A 16,449-nucleotide genomic window follows, 5' to 3' on the forward strand; every position below is an offset into this window, starting at 1 on the left:
GCGGAGCGGGGAGCGCGGCGGGGGCGTGACGTCATGGTCGGCGTAGTGATGTCATTGCGGCGTAACGGGCCGCGCGGGGCCGCTGTGACGTCACGCACCGTGCCCGGCGGCACGCGGTGAGCCCTGGGTGTCACGCGGTCGCCTGACGGCGCCTCCTGGCACGCGAGGTCACTCGGTGTCACCTGCCAGCACGTGACGCCATGGGCTGTATGTGACGTCACCAGGTGTCCCAGGTCACGTGCCAAGAAGCGGCACCGCGGGTGCCGGTTGGGGTCCCCGTGCTGTGCCTGGCATTGCATGCTGCCCATGTGGTGAACGTGGTGGAGTGTTGTCACTGTGTGACATCGCTGTGTGACATCATCATGCCCCATGAGGACACGGGAGGGGTGCAGATACCGCATGTCCTGCATGGACTTGGGGGGTGTCCCGGGGTGTGGTGGCACAGCTGGGTGTCCCATGGGTGCTGTGACACGGGCGGGTGTCCCAGCGGTGACATTGCATGGGTTGGTGTCACATTGCAGGTGGGCGTCCCATGGCACAGCCACGTGTCCCTTGGGTGTCCCTGAGTGTCATCCCATTGCATCCCATCCCATCCCATAGATCCCATCTCATGGATCCCATCCCATGGATCACACTGCATTCCAACCCATCCCATCCCATGGATCCTATCCCTTCCCTTCCCATTCTATTCTATCCCGTCCCATACCTTTTCTTCCTCACCCCATCCCATTCCTTCCCATCCATTCTTCTTCCATCCCAGCCCATCCCTTCTCATTCTATCCTACTCATCCTTTCTCTCATCCCCATCCCCATCCCCATCCCCATCCCATCCCCATCCCCATCCCATCCCATCCCATCCCATCCCTGCCTGTGTCCCCTGGGATGTCCCCAGCACACCAAGCCACCCCACAGGACACGGGTTTGGGGACATTTAATGCCCTGGCAGGTCCCAAAGCAGCGAAGCGCGTGGCACAGCGGGGTCCCCGCCCGGGGGGTCCCACCGCCAGCCCCCCAGTCCCCTCCTCCCGGGCTGTGGGGGAGATGGGACGGGATGGGATGAACCCATCCCGCCGGAGCTGCACCACGGCGGGGGGACAGCGATGGCGTTGGGGACACCCCTGTCCCTCCCGGGGGCCCAAGCAGCGCGATGGGAGCGAAGCGTGGCGGGGGGCGGTGCCGTGCCACCAGTAGCACCAAGAGGGGGGACGGGGGTGAGCCCGTCCTGCTCCCCAGGGTGGCACAGCGGGGTGGCCGGGGTGGCCGGGTGACGGCCCCGCCCTGTCACGGCTCGGGGGGGGCGCGGCGGGGCGCGGTGACGATGCGGTACGGGGGGTGGCCGCTGCCACGCTTGGCACGGGGCACCCCTGGGGTCGCCGTGCCGGGGGCGCCGCTGCCCGAGCCGGGCTCTGGCTCTGCGGGGAGAGAGGAAAAAAGGGGGTGTCGGGGGGCGGAATGGCACCCCCCGCTCCAAAACCCCCCAAATCAGGGCTGGGCGCTGTGCTGGGGGTGTTCTGCCCCGCAGAAATGGGGGTCACTGCCCCGCCGTGGTGGCTCTGGGTGTCCCCAAGCCCTGGGGACACCCACCCAAGGACCCCCCAGCTGGCACCCCTGCCTGGCACCCCCGGTGTAAGCCCTGTGGAAAAGCACAGCTGGAATGGGGAGGGGGAGGGGGGAGGAGGGCGGAGGGCACCCTGGCACGGAGGGGTTGGCACCGGGACATCACTGGGGACAACGGGAGCTCTGGGAGCTGCTGCAGCCTGAGAGGGTCCTCGTGGTCTGCTGGGAGCCTGGGGGGGCTCCGTGAGCCTCCCTTAGCTTGAGGGGGTCTCCATGGTCTCCCTTCTCCAAGGATTTCTGGAACCCTGGGCAGCTCCAGGGTTTCCCTTGGCCCAAGAGGGGCTCTGTGGCTGCCTCTCCCAATCCAAGAGGGACTCCATGGTCTCCCGTGGTTCCAGAGGGGCTCTGGAGCTTCCCTTGGCCTTGGGGGACCCCCATGGGTCCCTCTGATCCAAGAGGGGTCTCCATGGGCTCCTTTGGAGTGAGAGGGTCTCTCCATGGTCTCCCTTGAACCCTAAAGAGCTCCAGGGTTCCTCTTGGTCCAAGAGGGGTCTCCATGCGCTCCTTTGGAGTGAGAGGGTCTCTCCATGGTCTCCCTTAAACCTTGGGGAGCTCCAGAATTTCCCTTGGCCCACAAGGATCTTCATGGTCGCCTCTCAATCCAAGAGTATTTCCATGTTTGCCTCTCTCAGTCCAAGAGATTCTCCATGGTTGCATGGCTAAATCCAAGGGATCTCCATGGTCTCCCCTCTCAATCCAAGGGATCTCCATGGTTACCCGTCTCAATCCAAGGGATCTCCATGGTCTCCCCTCTCAATCCAAGGGATCTCCATGGTCTCCCCTCTCAATCCAAGGGATCTCCATGGTTACCCCTCTCAATCTAAGGGATCTCCATGGTCACCTCTCTCAATCCAAGAGATCTTCATGGTTGCCCCTCTCAATCCAAGAGATCTCCATGGTCACCTCTCCAAGGGTATTTCCATGGTCACCTCTCTCAATCCAAGAGATCTCCATGGTTGCCCCTCTCAATTCAAATGGATCTCCATATTTGCTCCTCTCAATCCAATATTATTTCCATGGTTGCCCCTCTCAGTCCAGGAGGATCTCCATGGTCGCCTCTCAGTCCAAGAGATCTCCATGGTCACCTCTCAATCCAAGTGTATTTCCATGGTTGCCCCTCTCAGTCCAAGAGTATTTCCATGTTTGTCTCTCCAGTCCAGGAGGACCTCCATGGTTGCCCTCTCAATCTAGGAGGATCTCCATGGTCACCCTCTCAATCCAAATGGATCTCCATGGTCACCTCTCAATCCAGGAGGATCTCCACGGTTGCCCCTCTCAATCCAAGGGTGTTTCCATGTTTGCCTATCTAATCCAGGAGGATCTCCATGGTCACCTCTCAATCCAGGAGGATCTCCATGGCTGTCCCTCTCAATCCAAGCAGGTCTCCGAGCTCTCCCGTGGCCCCGGAGCTCTCTGGTGCCCGGTCCCGGTGGCTCCAGCCCCCCATGCTCCACGCCCGCTCCCGGGGGTGCCGCGGTGCTCCGGGCTCATGCGGGGCGGGGCGGGGCGTGGTTACCTGGCCAGATGATGGCTTCCAGCAAGGTGACCCTTCTAGCCAGGACCTCCAGCCGGGCCTGCTGCCGCAGGAGGGTTTGGAAGCTACTGGCCTGGGGGAGAGGGAGAGAGCAGAGCAGAGCAGAGCACGTTGGCCCTGCCGCGGGCACGGGGACACAGCATGGGGACACGGGGTAGGGACACGGGGTGGGGACACGGCACGGCAGGGGTGGCACAGCATGGCGGGGGTGCAGCCCCAGCGGGATGGGGATGCTGGGACACGAGGAGGGGGTGCCAGGTCTCCTAGGAGGGTCTTCCCAGTCTCAGAGGGTGCCGGGGGCTCCCCCAGCCCTGCAGGTCCATGGGGACAGGGGGGCCCCTTGTGCTGGCTTGATGTCCTTGGCAGTGCCCTGATGGGGACACTGATGTCCCTGACCTGGGGACATCTGCCCTCCCTCTGCCCCGCCCAGCACGCTGAGCCCCTGGACATTTGGGGGGACACTGATGTCCCCAGCTGGGGGTGCTCCCTCTGCCACCCCCAGCACACTGAGCTCCCCAAAATGTGGGGGGACATGTCCCCAACCTTCTCAGAGGGCCACCAGCTTGTTCCCAACACTGAGACTGTCACAGGTGTCCCTGCCCGAGGGGCACAGTGCCTGGGGGGGCTCTGGGGTGCCCAGCTGGAGGTGAGGGTGGGGGGACCCTGGTGGCCCTTCCTTTGAGTGGTCCCCAGTGCTGGCCACGATGCCACCGTGTGGGTGATGACAACATGCGTGGCTGATGCCATGATGGCCAAGGGCCACCACGATGTGATGGGGGCCTGGTGACCTCCTGGCAGGGCTGGGAGCCCCCCCCAGAGGTGGTGGACCTGCTGTCCCTGTCCCCCATGGCACGAGGAGAGGCTGCCAAGAGTGCCCTCCCTGCAGCTCCATGACAGCAGTGAGCCAAGGGCCACCGTGATGTCACGGGGGCCTGGTGACCTGCTGGCAGGGGTGGGGGTCACCCCGGGGGTCCCCGTGCCCCTACTCACCGTAGAGCCCAATCATTGTTTCCAAGATTAAAACCCTCTCCGCTAAAATCTTCAGCGCCTCGCGGAGCTGGTGCAAACCCTCCCCCTGGGGAAGAGAGGGAGGGGTCAGGGGGGGCTGCACCCCAAATGGCCCCAGGCCACCCCCGGGGGGGACACGTGGACCCCCCGACTCACCATGACACCAGGGGAAGAAGAGGGGAAACCCCCGGGGGGTTTGAGCCCACCCTGTGCCCCATCAGCCTGTTCGGGTGACGCTGGCACTGGGTGACATTGGCCAGGGACCCCAGGGCCACCTTTGGGGTGCTGGGGATCAGACATGGCACTGGGCAGAGCTGGGGACATCCAGGACATCGCTGGGGTGACATGGATGAGGTGTGGGGCACTGGGCAGAGCTGGAGACACCCAGGACATCGCTGGGTGACATGGATGAGCTGTGGGGCAGTGGGAACAAGTGGGGGACCCTGAGGACATCATTGGGGTCCCAGAGATGCAGAGGACAGCACGGAGGGTGTCGGGGTCCTCCCGTGCCCATCCCCCTCCCAGCCCAGCCCCCCCCCACCCCGTCAGTACCGTGCGTCCCTCCCGTCCCCGGTGTCCCCGGTGCCACTCACCCAAGTGCCCCTGTCGCCCGGCTCGCCCCGGGGGCCCGGCTCGCCCTGAAACACAGAGAGGAGAGGGGCTGGCAGGGGGGGCACGGGGGGCCGCGGCCGGGGGGGGCCCACCCACTCACGTACCTGCGCCCCGTCCTGCCCGCGGCTGCCCGGGTGGCCCTGGGGACCCTGCGGGGGGACAGAGCCATCAGTACCCGGGGGGCACGGCCACACCCCCACCAGGGGAGGTGCTGGCAGAGCCCGTGGCTGAGACCCCACACCAAACCCCAAACCCCCCATTACCGCACACCAAACACCCCCAACCCTCCCATGGCCTTGAACCCCCCAAATGTCCCCATGGCCACACACCAGTTCCCCCCCCCTCAGCCCCAAACCCAGCCCCAGCCCCCCCACATCTCCCCCCAGCCCTGAACCCACCCCCCAAACACCCCCACGGCCCCCAGCCCCATTCTGGGGGTGGCTTTGGAGGGTGGGGGGGACAATCCTGGGGACGCTGCCCATGCCCACACCCCATGGCGTGGTCCCAGTCCCCTGTCCCCACTGAGGACAGTGGCTTGGGGCCACCCAGCAGGGAAGGGGTGTCTGGAGCAGAGGTGGCCCCGAACCACTCCCTGTGCCGCCCCACCCTGACACTGCACCAGGGCCACCCGACCAGCAGCTGCCCGGGTGGCCCTGGGGACACTCCGGGGGACACAGAGGCTGTCAGACCCCTCTGGGGGGCACGGCCAGCTCCCCCAGCCGGTGTCACCGTGTCGCTGTGGCACTCACCCTGTCCCCCTTCTCGCCGGGGGGCCCGGCAGCTCCGGGCGCTCCTGCCCTGCCCTGTGCGGGGACACGGTGGGGACATCAGCCCTGGGGGGACACGGGGGCCCTGCCCTGCCCTCCCCCCCCCCCAGCACTTACATCGGGTCCTGGGGGCCCGGGGGGACCGATGGGACCTGGGGGGCCGGGGGGACCTGCGAGGACAGGGGACACAGCTCAGCCCCACACTGGGGCACCCGAAAGCATCGGGGGGTGACAGAGGGGGTGGGGACACCCTCACCCATTGGCCCCACGGGTCCGGGGGGTCCCACGGGACCCACGATGCTCCTGGTGGCTTCGGTGAAGGTGTTGGAGAGGACGGGGTCCCCTGGGGGGAGAATGGGGGGGGGTGTTTGGGGCAGGGCCCCCGTGACCCCCGGCATCACCTGGGGACATGGGAGGACCACATTCCCCTGCCCTGTGTCTCGTCCCTGTCACCCCAATGATGGCAGGAGGTCCCCAGCCCTTCCCAGCACCCCGCACCTCCTTGCTGGGACCCCAGTGCTGGCAGGGGGTGCCCAGCTGTTCCTCTTGCCTGGAATCCTGGGGGTGTCAGGGGTCCCCGGCTGTGCCCAGTGCCCCACACCTCATCTCTGAACCCCAGAGGTGGCAGGGGGGACCCCAGTGCTGCCCAGTGCCCCACAGCTCATCTGTGTCACCCCAGTGATGGCTTGGATGTCCCCAGCTCTGCCCAGTGCCCCACACCTCATCTGTGTTCCCCCAGTGATGGCCTGGATGTCCCCAACTCTGCCCAGTGCCCCACAGCTCATCCATGTCACCCCAGTGATGGCCTGGATGTCCCCAGTGCTGCCCAGTGCCCCACACCTCATCCATGTCACCCCAGCGATGTCCTGGATGTCCCCAGTGCTGCCCAGTGCCCCACACCTCATCCCCGGAACCCCAGTGACCCCCCGGGATGTCCCCACACCACCCCCAGCCCAGGTGAGGCTCAGCCCCCCCCAGCCCAGTCCCAGCCCTGTCCCAGCCCAGTCCCGTTTTTGGGGTCACACTGGGGGGGACCCCAGCCCAGCCCCCCCTTACTGGGCTCGGCCAGCCGGGGAATCGCCGGCCCCACAGGGGCAGGGGGGCCCGGGGGGCCGGGGGGCCCGGGGGACCCCTTCTCTCCGGGGAGCCCCCTGGCTCCATCCCGGCCGGGTGGTCCTGGGGGGCCGGGGGGACCTGCAGGGAGGAAGAGGAAGGTGAAGATTGGGGCCGTGCAGCGCTGGAGCCTTTCCGAGCCCCCGTAGTGCCGCATGGAGCCCCCAAATCTGCCCACCAGGAAAGGGGGGGCTCGGCTGGGCCAGGCACCCCGCTGGGGTCCCCCCACACTGTCCCCCTGTACCTGGTGGCCCCACTGGCCCCTTCACTCCAGGAATTCCCGAGGGTCCCCGTCCTCCCGCGTCGCCCTTGGGCCCGGGGGGTCCCCTCCAGCCTGGTCTCCCTGCGGCACAGCAGCACCCTGAGGGGGGTGACACCCCGGGGACAGCCCCTCGGGGCGCCCCCCACCCACACCCAGTCCCCCACCCCCTCCCCAGAGCTGGACTGTCCCCGCGGGTGGCTCAGTGTCACCGCTGGGGACAGCTGCGGTGGGACAGCTTTGCTTTTCCCCCAAAGTAGTAAGGACGCCCAGGTGCGTTCCCCGCCCTGCGGGTGCTGCCAAGCGGCACTGTCGCTGTCACTGTCACTGTCACCCTGCCTTACCGTCATCCCCGGGGCTCCCGCGGGCAGCCGGGGACCCCCAGAGCTGCCCGGCCTCGGGCCCCCTGCCCGGGCTGCTGCCCTTGGGGGGCTCGGCCACCGCCAGCCGGGCCACCTGCCAAAGACACGGGGGTGGGTGACAGCAGGGGGCACAAAGTGACCCCCCCAAGACTCTTGTGCCCCTCGGGGGGAGCAGGGGGAGGTGGCCAGAGCCCAAACTGGGACTTGCCTGTGCCTCGAGGGTGGCGAGCCGGGCTGTCAGCTCCCCGACACGGCTGCAGTTCAGGCACCCTGCGGGGGGAAATTGGGGGGCACGGGCGCTGGGATGGGGGGCAGCCGGCCCTCTGTGCCCAGCCCGGCGGGTGTGGGGAGAGAGGGACCCACCTGAGAAGGCCGTGGGGTGCAGGGGGGGCCGGCGGGGGGCAGCGCTGGGGCGCCCGGGGTCCCGCAGGGTGAGGGAGGTGTGAGCCTCTGCCGAGGAAAGGAGGGTGAGCACGGGGGGACCCCCCCGTGGAGCATCGCCTCCTGTGGGACACATTCCTGTTGTGCTTCCCTCCAGCACATTGGGGCGTGCAGGGCCCCATCCTCGCTCCGGGTGAGCCTCAGACCCCATGGTTTTGAGCGAGACCCCAAAACCCTCCATGGCCACACAGCAGATGGCCCCAACCCACAACACCCAAACCCACCCACGGTCCTTAAACAGACCCCCCCAAATCTCCCCATGATCACCCCCCAATCTCAGCCCCAAACCCAGCCCCCCAGTTCCCCCCTTAGCCCTGAACCCCATCCCCCCAGACACCCCCACGTCCCCCAGCCCCATTCCGGGGGTGGCTTTGGAGGGGGGGCACGGTCCTGGGGACCGTGCCCAACTCCAGCCCCCCCGGGGGCTCCCAGTCCCCTGCCCCCACTGAGCGATCCCGGGGACAGTGGCTTGGGGCCACCCAGCACGGCAGGAAAGGGGTGTCTGGAGCAGAGGTGGCCCCCGAGCCTCCCCACGCTGTCACCCCACCCCGGCACGGCCACCGCCGTGCTGCAGGGGACAGCCCTAAGTGGGGCCAGATGTGGGGCAGGCGGCCAAGCACGCAGGGAGGAGGAGGAGGAGAAAGAGGAGGAGGAAGAATCCCCCGCCTCCCTCAGCGCTGCACCCACCCAGCTGCCTCCAGACCCCCGTGTCACCCGCTGCCCTGCACACCCTCGGTGCCACCCCAGGGCGTCCCCACCCCTGGGTGCCACCCGCTGCCCTCATAGCCCCCACGGAGCCAGGGCCAGGCTGGGACCCGCAGTGGGGTCCTGGGGAGAGGGAGGAGGAGGAGGAGGAGGAAGAGAAGGAGGAGGAGGGGTAGGGGGAGGATGTGGTGACAATGGGGACAAAGACCCCCCTGTCAGAGCTGGCAGTGCCCGTCCTCCTACACACAGCACAGCCTCGCACCCATTCATCCACTGCCCACCCACACCCGGCCCCTCATGGCTGGGGGGCTGCACCCCTCGTGGGCACTGCCATGCTGAGGAATGTCCATCTGTCCATCTGTCTATCTGTCCATCCACCCACACCCCGACCATTGGCTGTTTCAGTTCCCCACCCCAGGCACATCCCGTTGCCCAACCACTCCTGTCCCCCTGACTGTCCATGCCCTGCCCCACCCAGGGATCTCTCTCCATCCATCCATCATCCATCCATCCATCCATCCATCCATCCATCCATCCATCCATCCATCCATCCATCCATCCATCCATCCATCCATCCATCCATCCATCCATCCATCCATCCATCCATCCATCCCACCTCTCCTCACCCCCAGTGACACAGGGCCATGTCCCACAGCCCCTGGGTGCCACCTCCCAGCCCTGCCCAGGTCCCTACCCAGGCCAGCTCCCACCTTCCTCGCAGTTGGCTCCACTGTGTCCGGGGCAGCAGCGCCACTCCAGCGCCGTCAGTGTCCTGTACATCACCCTGTAGAGGGGCCGCACCACGGCGCGGTAGCTGCGGCACAGAGGGGCAGCTCACACCCGTCCTGGGGACATCCCGGCTGTCCCTGCTCCCAGGGGACCCCGGTGGCCCCGCTCACCTGCCCCCGCTGCAGGCCAGGGGCCAGCGGCAGCCCTGGAACACCCTCTGCAGGAAGGTCCCGTTCTGGACGTGGCACGACACCGTCCGTGTCACCGTGTAGGAGCACCAGTTGCTGGAAGGGAAACCACCGATGTCACCAGCCCTTCTGCAGGGACACCACGGGGGTGCTGCCAGCCGAACTGTCACCTTGGGAGGTGCCCATGCCCGGTTTTGGGGTGCCCATGGGGAGCGTGGGGCCGCACATTCCTGCTGCATTCCCGGCAGCGCTGGCGCCGCCCGGCCTGCAGCGGGCCCGCAGCCCCCCCGTGCCCCCAGCCCACCCCACACAAAGGCTCCTCTCTTCTGCCCCACATGCCAGGCTCTGCCCACCCCCTCCCCGGGCACCCCAGCCTCAGTTTCCCCCTGCAGAGGGGGACGCACAGGTGCCATGACACCGATGTCCCCATCCCCGCGGCGGGAAGGACTCGCCGTACCCTCGGCAGCTCCAAATTCAAAAGCTGCACAATTTGGGTCAAAAAATGAGCTTTTCGGCACCGCTGCAGTGCTGCAAGGAGGGAGGCGGTGGCGGCAGGGACAAGCGGGCGCCGCGGGGGGACAATTGTCTGGGAGGTGCCGGAGGCGGGGGGGACAGCGGGGTGGCACAGGGCTTTCCGGCTGGGCAGCGTCCCAGGCGGGCGCCGTGCCAGGGCTGTGGAGGCACAGAGCCCGCCGGGGCTGTCGCCACACTCCCGCTGCCACCCTGCCATGCCAAGGGGGTCCCGGGTGGCATTGTCCCCCTTGGAGGGACACCCGGCTGCTGGGCGGTACCAGCTCCAGCTGTGGAAATGCCTGTTGGGATGGGATGGGATGGGGATGGGTCCCGGCTCGTTTCCCAGGGGAAATGCCCTCCCAGGAGCGGGGCAGGAGCTGGCAGGCTTTGGCATGTGAGCGCCCGCCTGGCCCGGCGTGACCCCGGCCCACCCGGCGCTGCGCTGGCACCGAGAGGGTCTGGGCTCCGCTGCCAGGGCTTGTGCCCACCCGGGGCAAAGCCCACACCAGGTTTGGCTCCGAATCCCACTCCCATTCCCCAAATCAGCCTCTTTGGCTTTGAGCCCCCGGCTTGGGCACGTGGGATCCCAGCGATGCGTCAGGGAGGGATGGGGTGGGGGCTCCTGGGTGCTGGGTGCTGGCCTGGGGGTCCCGGGGGGACACGGCAGGGTTGTGCCAAGGCACCGGGGGCTTCCTGGGCTTGGCCGGGAGGGGAAGGGGAAATGAGGCGGCTTCTGCCCGTCGCCTCACCGAGCCGAGCGGAACCGGGAGGTCCCGGCAATCCGGTGCCGGAGACACGGCCAGAGCCAAGGGTTTCCTGTAAACAACCCCCCCCTCCGCTGCGGCGGGACAGGGACCACAGCCACCCACAGCACCCACAGAGACCTGGACTGGGCCACATCCAAGGGACGGGCAGAACCCTGGGGCTGGGGACCCTGGGGCTGGGGACATTGACTCTTCACCAACTCCAGCCCTCCCAGTAGCCCCAGCATGAGAAGGCAGCCCCAGCACCCCCAGTATGCCCAGGGAGCCCCCCCATGCCCAGCATTCCCAGTAGTCCCAGCATGCCAAGGCAGCCCCAGGATCCCAATTTGCCCAGGCAAACCCAGGAGCCTCAGCATGTCCCTGTATGCCCAGGCAGCCCCAGGAGTCCCGGCAGCCCCAGTAGTGCCAGTATGCCCAGCAACCCCAATAGTCCATCCCAGTAGTCCCAGTAATCCCAGCAGCCTCAGCCCCAGTATGCCCGGGCAGCCCCAGGATCCCAAAATGCCCAGGCAACCCCAGTAACCCCAGCACCTCCCAGCACCCTGCTGAGTCTGGCAGCTCTGATGCCCCCAGTAAGTCCTGCTGGCCCCAGTAACCCCCAGCCCCAGCCAGTCCAGCTGGCCCCAGTATCTCCCAGTGCCCCCAGCCCCCCCCGCCCCAGCAGCCCCAGCACCAGGGCCCACAGAGCTCCTCCCTGGAGTGCCCAGCTGCCGGTGCCCCCCAGTCCGTGGTGCCCCCACGCCTGGTACAGACCCCCCCAGTACCCACAGAACCCCGTGCCTGATGCCCCCATGGCTGATACTCCTGGTACCCACAGATCCCCGGAGTCTCCTGGGCGCCCACATTCCCTACGTCCCGGGTGTCCCCCGTGCTCGGAGCTCCCGGGTCCCTGACGCCCCTCGTGCCGAGAACCCGCAGCTGTCGGTGCCCGGTGCCGCCCGGTGCCCCCCGGTGCCCCCCGGTGCCCCCCGGTACCCGGTACCCACGGCCCCCTGTACCCGCAGCAGACGGTGCTGCCCCGGTGCTGCCCCGGTGCCGGTACCTGCGGGCGGCGGGCGGCAGCAGGGCCGGGCTCCAGGCGGCGGCGGGCGGCGGCAGCAGCAGGCAGAGGGACAGGCAGAGCCCCAGGGCTGCGGGCAGGGCTGCGGGCAGGGCCGGGTGGCGGCGGCACCCCCGGCCCCCGGCCATGCCGCTCGGCGGGGCTCGGCGCTGCCCGGCCACCGGCACCGGCACCGGCACCGAGCGGGCGGCGGGGGAGGGGAGGAGGAAGGAGGAGGGATGGAGGAGGGATGGAGGAGGAGGAGGAGGGATGGAGGAGGAACCCCCCGCCTGCCCCCCCGCCTGCTCCCCCGCCTTCAGCCCCGCCGGCACAGGGGTCCCGCTGGCGGGGCGGACGCGGGCTGCGGGGGGTATTTTGGGAGCCTGGGGGGGCAAACCGGCCCCAGGGGGGCAGGAACGGGGGCCGGGGGAGGTGGGGGCTCGGGGAGGGGGCGCGATGCGGGGCTGGGCCCGGCGGCGGGACACCGGTCCCTGTGGGAGCGACTGGGGACACACGCGTGTGCGGGAGCCTGCGTGTGCATCCCTGTGCGTGTGCGTGGATTTACACACGCGTGTGAGCACAAAATTCCGCATTTGTCCGTTGCTTTACACACTTTTACACACGCGGAATCCACGCGTGTGTGCCCACTGATTCACACACGCGTGTGCACACCCAGGTGCCTTTGTGCCTGCGTGTGTGTGCACGGCCCGGGCGTGTGCTCACCCACCCACCCACCCTCCTGTTTGCCTGCCTGCCTCTTTGTCTGTCCGTCTGTCTGTCTCCTGCTGTTCTTCCAGCTGCCTCTGCCATGTGTGTGTGCGTGTGTGTGGTCCCCGTGTCGGGGCGTGCAAGAGACCGCGTGTGTGTGTGTGTGTGTGTGTGTGTGTGTGTGTGTGGGCGGGTGGTCCCCGCCGGCGGGCCCTACAGACTGTCTGTCTGTCTGTCTGTCTGTCTGTCTGTCTGGGGACACATCCCTGCAGTGGCAGCACCCCGGGACCCCCCACCTTGTCCTCTGTGGGCTGTGGGTGGGGATGTCCCCAGCGCATCCCCACCCTGCCAAGCCACCCGCGGTGGGCACACAGGAGCACCCAGCCCCCCCCAGGGACCCCCACCCATGAGTGCCCCTTGGGGTCACCCCCACCCTGCTGTCCCCCCGGGTGTCCTTGGGGCGGGGCCCCGGGGCTGTTTACCCTCGTGGGTGCCACGGGAGCCGAAGGTCACCCACGCTCCTGCTCAGACTAAACACGGCAGCGGCAGCGGCGGCGCCCGGGGCCGGGGGGGGGCTGGGTGGGGACAGGGGCTTGCACCGGGTAAGGCATGAGTGTGTCCCCACACGGATGGAGGGCCCAGCCTCGGCTGCGCAGGGTGCTGTCCCCAAGGCCCTCAATGACACCCAACCGGCCCTGGGTTCACCCCCTGTCTGATGGCTTGAGCCCCTTCAGGGCTCCTCGGGGTGGCTTCAGGTCCCTGTGCCGCGGCCCTGCCCCACATCTGTGTTCCCATCACAGCTTCATGTCCCCTTATCGAGTCCCAGCTTCGTGTCCCTGCTCTAGCTCCAGGTCCCCATGCCATGATCCTGCCCTGGATTTGTGTTCCCAGCTCTGTCCCCAAGCTGTGTCCCCACCCAAGTTCCAGGTCCTTCTGCCATTCCCCGTTTCCGGATGGCTGTCCTGTCTCCATGTCCCCATCCCATCTCCATGTCCCCATGTCGTGTCCCTGCCCGTGGGGTGCCAGCCCCGCAGGAGACTCGAGCTCATTGCCCCGGTGGCAGCGGGTGACCCTGCCAGTGCGGGCTGGCACGGAGCGAGTCCCCCACCACGGGAACCGGTGGGTGTCCCCGTGCCCGACCCGGGACCCCCTCCGTGCCCGAAGCCACCAGGTGGCACTGCAAGGCCACCTCGGCCACCTCTACCCGGCCCCAAACCCAACCCTAACCCAACCTTAAGCCTGTCCCAGATCTGTCCCTCCATGGGCACAGCCCCAGCATCAACGTCTCTGTCCCAAACCTGTCCCTTCGTAGGCACAGCCATTGGGACAAATCCCCCATTCCCAGATCTGTCCCTCCATGGGCACAACCAGAGTGACAGCTCTCCTGTCCCCAGATCTGTCACCAGGAGTCTCTCCATGGGTACAACCTCAGTGTCAATTCCCCTGTCCCCAAATCTGTCCTTCCACAGGCTCAGCCATGACAACTGCCCTGCCTCCAGATGTGTCCCTTCATGGTCTCAGCCGGAGTGACAGCTCCCATCCCCACATCTGTCCCCAGATCTGTCCCTTGGCAGGCAGATCCTCGAGCCCTTGGGCTGAAGGTGACAGATATTGGGGTGCCTTTGTGGCTCAGGGCCTTCTGACACCTCCTGTGCCTCAGTTTCCCCACAAGACTGTGGGAAACACCTGTCCTAAGGGGGGGGACAATGTCGCCCCTCAAGCAGGGTGGTACACCTGGGGGACAGCCACCCATAGGGACATCCGGTGTGTGTCCCCAGTGGGGGTGTCTGGCCCCAGTGCAGATGCTCAGTCCCCAGTGTGTGTCCCTGGTCCCCCACACAGGGGATGCCCTGTCATGGTGGGTGTCCCTGGCCTGCTGTGTCCCCACGGTGGCTGCCCACACCCAGGTCATGTTCCTGGTGCAGACACCTGGTCCCCTACGTGTCCCAAGGGTGTCCCCACAGTGTCCGGCATGTGTCCCCGACTGTGAGTGCCCGATCCCAGGGCAGGCTCCCGGTGCAGCCACCCCAACCCCGTGCGTGTCCCCGGGGCAGACACCCGGTCCCAGTGCGTGTCCCCGGTGCGTGTCCCAGCTTCCCCGACCGTGACCCCGGTCCCGATGCACGCCTCCGGTCCCCCGTGCGTATTCCCGATCCTGGTGCCGATGCCCGGTTTTCCGCGCGTATTCCCGATCCCGATGCCCAGTTTCCCGTGCGTATTCCCGATCCCGGCGCTGATGCCGGCTCCCCCGTGCGTGCCCCCGCTCCCCGGCGCGCGTTCCCGGCGCGCGTTCCCGGCTCGGGTGCCCGCGGCCGTGCGCGCCGCCCGTGCCGGTGTCGGTGGCTGCCTGGCGCTGCCTGAGCGCTGCCGCCGCCCGGCCCCGCGCCCCCCGCCGCTGCTCCCGGTGCGGCTGCGGGTCCCGGTGAGGCCGCGGCCGCCGGAGGTAACGGGCGGGGGCCGCGGCCGGGGCGGCGGCGGCCATGGCGGGGCGGGGGGGCGGCTCGGGGGGCGGCGGGACCGGGCACCGGCGGGCTGGGGGATGCCGTGCATCGCGGGGAACTGAGCACCGGGGTGGGGGGACGGGGCACCGGAGGCGCTGCCGTGGCTCGGGGGGACCGTGCTCCGGAGGGATGGGGGCTGCCGTGCATGGGGGGGACCGTGCGCCAGGGGGGCACACAACAGGCACCGAGCGGGGAGAGCCTGCCGTGCTCGGGGATACCGTGCGGTGGCGGCCTGGGGGCTGCCGTGCATCGCGGGAGACCGGCCACCGGCAAGGCACCCTGCACCGGGGGGCTGCCGTGCGGCGGGGGGGGGATACCCTGCACCGGGGGCCGGGCCTGGTCTCTCAACCCCCCCTCCACGAAGAGCAGCCGGGGCCCGGTTTGGGGGGGCTGCTGGACCCGGGGATCGTCCCCACCGCGCGGTCCCGGGGGGACTCAGGGCTGGGGTGAGGGTCCCCCCCCCTCAGCGGTGCTCGGGGTCACGGCGGGCGCGGGGCCGGGCGCACACGCGTGTGGGGTGTGCGGTGCGTGTGTGCACAGCCCAGCCGGAGCCGTGCGTGTGTCCGCGGGGGGGTTGTTGTGCTGCCGTGGCTCCCCGCGTCCGTCCGCGCGCCTCTGTCGGTCCCGCTGTCTGTCCGTGTCACCGTTTGTGCGTGTGCCAGCGCGTGTGCCCATGTCTCTCCGTGTCAGTGTGTCCGTGTGTGCCTGGCCGTGGCCGTCCTTCCGTCTGCCGCCCGTTTGTGCAGCGAATTCCCCCTCGCGCGGGCCCCCCACCCGCAGCCGTGGGGCTGGGGGCTGCCGTGGGTGGGCTGGGGGCCGGCCGGGAGCGGGGGGCCGGGATCACCCCCGGCCCGATGCCTGCAGTGCAGATCATAAATCAGCGGCGGCTGGAGCGGGATCCAGGGCCCGCGGGCTGCCCGGCACCCAAAGCCCCGGCGTGGGGAGCGATGAGACTTCCCGGGCTCCTGGGACCCCCAGCAGCCCCCCAGGGCCGTCAGCAGGGTGGTCCGTCCCCCCTGTCCCCGTTGTCCCCTCTGTCACGCAGGAGGCCGGCAGCCGGCCGGGGTTGGCAAGCAGCCCACGCTGCCAGGGCTGCGGGCACCGCGGCCTCACTGCCCTCCGGCTCCGCGGGGCGATGGGGACGGTCCCCCAGCTGCCACCCGCCTGGCGGTACCCGGGGTGACCTGCGCTGTGGCCCTGTTTTGCAGGTGACACCCCCCTCACTTGCCACCAGCGACGTGCTGGGCTGCGGGGACAGCCGTGGAGCCGCCGAGGACGTGGGCTGAGCAGCAGGACACGAGGAGGAAGAGGAGGAGTGGGTGTCTCGGGGCCAGCACCGTGGCTGTGCGTCCCCATCACCGTTCACAAACACCGCCATCCTCGGGCCGGCGCAGTCTACGAGGTCCTGGTGGCTTTTTGGAGCCCGAGCCCTGCCAGCAGCACCGCGGGGAGGAGGAAGAGCCGGGAAAGACGTGCCGGGTGATGGATGGCCCCAGCCCCGCGCGGCGGCCTCGGGGGAGCGGGACCGGGCGGCTCGGGGACCTCGGGGACCTGGCTGGCAGCACCCGCCTCTGCAGAGCCCCGCAGCG

The 16,449-nt window shown here is 68.5% G+C and overlaps 2 protein-coding genes across 7 annotated transcripts; one reads left to right on the plus strand and one right to left on the minus strand.

The window, feature by feature from the left end:
* Window positions 1–1,168: 1,168 nt before the first annotated feature.
* On the minus strand, window positions 1,169–11,813 carry EMID1 (EMI domain containing 1). 6 transcript variants are annotated; one of them, XR_007778927.1, is made up of 16 exons: window positions 11,655–11,813; window positions 9,318–9,431; window positions 9,129–9,232; window positions 7,636–7,776; window positions 7,481–7,542; window positions 7,255–7,366; window positions 6,896–6,994; window positions 6,595–6,732; window positions 5,795–5,881; window positions 5,656–5,708; window positions 5,521–5,574; window positions 4,876–4,920; window positions 4,753–4,797; window positions 4,142–4,226; window positions 3,134–3,224; window positions 1,362–1,412 (listed from the first exon to the last, which is right to left on the minus strand). XR_007778927.1 is itself a non-coding variant. In XM_050980669.1 (15 exons), exons 1-15 carry the CDS (start codon window positions 11,798–11,800, stop codon window positions 1,282–1,284), a joined length of 1,362 nt encoding a protein of 453 aa, XP_050836626.1. In that variant the 5' UTR covers window positions 11,801–11,813; the 3' UTR covers window positions 1,169–1,281. The 6 variants fall into 6 exon arrangements, 5 of the variants coding, with proteins under 5 accessions (XP_050836626.1, XP_050836622.1, XP_050836627.1 ...); XM_050980669.1 differs by lacking the exon at window positions 3,134–3,224 and having other exon boundaries at window positions 1,169–1,412; window positions 7,636–7,722; XM_050980665.1 differs by lacking the exon at window positions 3,134–3,224 and having other exon boundaries at window positions 1,169–1,412.
* LOC127060203 (protein tfg-1-like) lies at window positions 9,838–16,416 on the plus strand. Its single transcript, XM_050980671.1, has 2 exons — window positions 9,838–10,357; window positions 16,069–16,416. Exons 1-2 carry the CDS (start codon window positions 9,838–9,840, stop codon window positions 16,341–16,343), a joined length of 795 nt encoding a protein of 264 aa, XP_050836628.1. The 3' UTR covers window positions 16,344–16,416.
* The last annotated feature ends 33 nt before the right edge of the window (window positions 16,417–16,449 follow it).

Source organism: Serinus canaria, chromosome 15, assembly GCF_022539315.1.
Source record: "Serinus canaria isolate serCan28SL12 chromosome 15, serCan2020, whole genome shotgun sequence".
In the NCBI taxonomy this organism is placed as follows: Eukaryota; Metazoa; Chordata; class Aves; order Passeriformes; family Fringillidae; genus Serinus; species Serinus canaria.